Below are 2,817 nucleotides of genomic sequence, written 5' to 3'. Positions count from 1 at the left end.
ATGGGGTGTTCAATGTCATATACACCAAATGCACATGCTACGACGATGTTTTGGTTTGGACAGTGTTGCGTCGACGCCGGATAGTGAAGACCCGAGCTCTCCCCGCCTTAAAGGTACAGCAAGGTAGGTAATCTGTTTACCGATTGAAGTGCCGGACAACCCCGTCTATCCTTCTCGTGGTAAAACAAACCCGTGAACAACTCTGTGATATTTTTATCCAATCTCCATCCAACTAAAAGAGGCCCTGGCCATAGCCATAGCCATGAGTTCGAGTGATCCGGTAAAGTATGACCGCATCTGCTCTGGCCTTCCGTTTTGCTCCTACTGACCAGCTGGGTATAGGCCGGTGCACATCCTCTTCGTTGGCGCTGGCGCTGTTGGCTGCTTCTATGCGTCGCGCCTCCACCATGTAAGCCAGCTTCATCCAAAGACCGTAGCTCGTCCGTCTGGCCTGTTTGTTTGACTGACCTTTGCTCCCAGCCGTCACATAACATCTATGTATCCCTTACAGCCAGATCCAACTACGGGACCATCGTCTCTTCGGGCGTGACTCTGCAGACCCACACATTTGGAGATTACGTCTTCAAGCCTCACTCTGTCTTCCCGTCTGTCGATGCGGCAAATGACCCGTCGGGGAAGCCACCCGGATGAGGCTGGGATTATGTTGTCGTGGCGACAAAGGCCCTTCCGGACCGGACGGATGATGCAGCTCTGATCGCTCCCCCTGGTGTCCGCCAAAACCTGTATAGTCTTGATCCAGAACGGGGTTGGTGTGGAAGAGCCGTACCGCATATGCTTCCCACAGAATCCCATTCTCAGCGCTGTCACCGTTATAAGTGCCGAGCAGATCAAACAGGGCACCATACGCCAGAATAGGTGGACACGTATCAGCATTGGCCCATTCGGCAAGGGACTCATTGGGGCCTCGGATTCCGGGCAGCAGATGGATGATGTGGTGACGAGGGGCGAGGATTGCATGTCAAATCTTGCGCGGTGGTGGCAAGTACGCGGCCAGATCCAGGATGTCAAAACCCACACCGAACTCGAACTCCAGACTATCAGATGCATAAGCTCTGCATCAACTCCGCTTTCAACCCATCTGCCGTTCTGTCTGGGGGACTCGGCAATGCGGACCATTGAAAGATGCCCAGCTGCGAGAGCACATCATGGGCGTCATGCAAGAAATATGGGATGCTGCCCCAAAGGTCCGCAATTTCTCCTGACCATCTAGGGATCCCTGAGAGAATCGTCAGGAGCACAGAGCGCAATGCAGGTGCGAAGCCTAGCATGCTGCTCGACTGGGAAGCTGGGGCCCCATGGAGCTAGAAGTCATACTGGGCAATCCGCTTCGGATTGCGAAAAGAGCCGGTGCCGAGATGCCCAGGCTGCAGAGTGTTTATGCCTTGCTGCGGAGTATGCAGAACCAGAGAGATGCTGCCAAAACCAGGCTGTAGGAGGCCATGTAGTTTTACACTGCCATCAACCCTTGGAGATGCCCCATATCTGGCCCTCGACCAAATGAGGCCTCCACCGTTGCTAGATCTCAGCAGTAATGGCTAGAATGCTTCATCACGGTGTTATGCATGCATTAGGAACTGGGATTTTTCTCCGGCTACCTCGGTGGAAACAACAGCCAACGGTACTATCGGCATTCCAGTGACTCTGCCGTTCTCCCCATCACGCTATTCTTTCCTTTATTGTCCGAGCAAGAGCTCGTGGCCAGGAACCTTGTTGCATCAGGGGTTGTCTTGCCAGACCATAGCCAAGTACTGTAGTATGGTCAGCGAACGGTGCTAGGAGATACAGGACCATCTTTGATCCAGCCTTTCAAGGTCTTCCATCGTCACTCCTGGGTTATCGCCATAGCGTGAGTATATAGCCGATGGAGTCCATCTTGCATGACTTCGCGACATAGTCTCAGAATGCATCACATACACGTCGCTATTGCCAGAACCATGAGTCCCGATAGTTTTTGATAGATTGCAGGCGATAATACTCCGGCGATCCATGTCTCGCGCCGACCGCGATGTCTTGCATTCTTCCCACATTAGTGAACTGCGCAGGTGTTACCGCTCCGAGATCCATCTGTGATCATCCGCGTATTTCGACAAGCCGACGCAGGATATGTCTTTTCTTCGTCAACGCAACGACTCAAGCCGGGCGCCGGCTGACGATGATGTTGAGGCCAGGGCTGTAAATCCTACTGGGCCAGTCAGCCCGCACTACCAAGACACCCGACAGGCCAGAGACTGCAACAGAACATGTCCGTCTATCAGACGACGTTGGTCTAACGGAACAGGTGAAGGACGAACTCCCCAAGATGCGAGCCTGCCAAGTAGCTCGGAGAAGGCGGCGGAGATGACCTGCCCGAGTACGAGGCTCTCCAGCGCTCCATCATAAATTACGATGCCGAACGACGAGCTTCGGTGGCTAGCCAGGCAGGGGCTCCCCTTTCAGTCCAAAAAGTGGTGGCAATTCTGTAAATCCTCCCCGGCACCTGTACAACCGGCTCACCCTGTGATAAAGGAAAATCACCCTCGTCGTGGCTTGAGACCAACATACGACAGGGTATTGCAAGCCACGATATCGAAACGCGGCGCAAGCCGTTCGGCTGGAACGAGCTGACGGCGAAAAAGGAGAACATGTTTGCGAAATCTGGCTTCTTCCAGAGGCCTATTCGATATGGTGGGTACTACTACACCCATTAGTATGGTTGCTATCGAGTAACGCTCACATCACATACGTAAGTGTGGAGCCTGCGGCTCTTCTGGCGGTGGGTCTCGGCGATTGGGTCGATTTTGGGGTAATCGTCGGTAT

General features: G+C 53.7%; 1 protein-coding gene across 1 annotated transcript; it reads left to right on the top strand.

The window, feature by feature from the left end:
• Positions 1-262: 262 nt before the first annotated feature.
• On the top strand, positions 263-651 carry PG994_014635 (2-dehydropantoate 2-reductase; the record flags this gene model as incomplete). The annotated part of the gene is made up of 3 exons (XM_066866044.1): positions 263-285; positions 343-409; positions 481-651. The coding sequence occupies 3 exons, from the start codon at positions 263-265 to the stop codon at positions 649-651; spliced, it is 261 nt and encodes an 86-aa protein (XP_066707720.1).
• Between the last annotated feature and the right edge of the window lie 2,166 nt (positions 652-2,817).

This window comes from Apiospora phragmitis (genome assembly GCF_038363925.1).
Source record: "Apiospora phragmitis strain CBS 135458 chromosome Unknown utg000014l:1.0-1827420.0:1.0-1829600.0, whole genome shotgun sequence".
Taxonomy (NCBI): Eukaryota; Fungi; Ascomycota; class Sordariomycetes; order Amphisphaeriales; family Apiosporaceae; genus Apiospora; species Apiospora phragmitis.
This window is presented reverse-complemented; position numbering and strand designations above follow the sequence as displayed.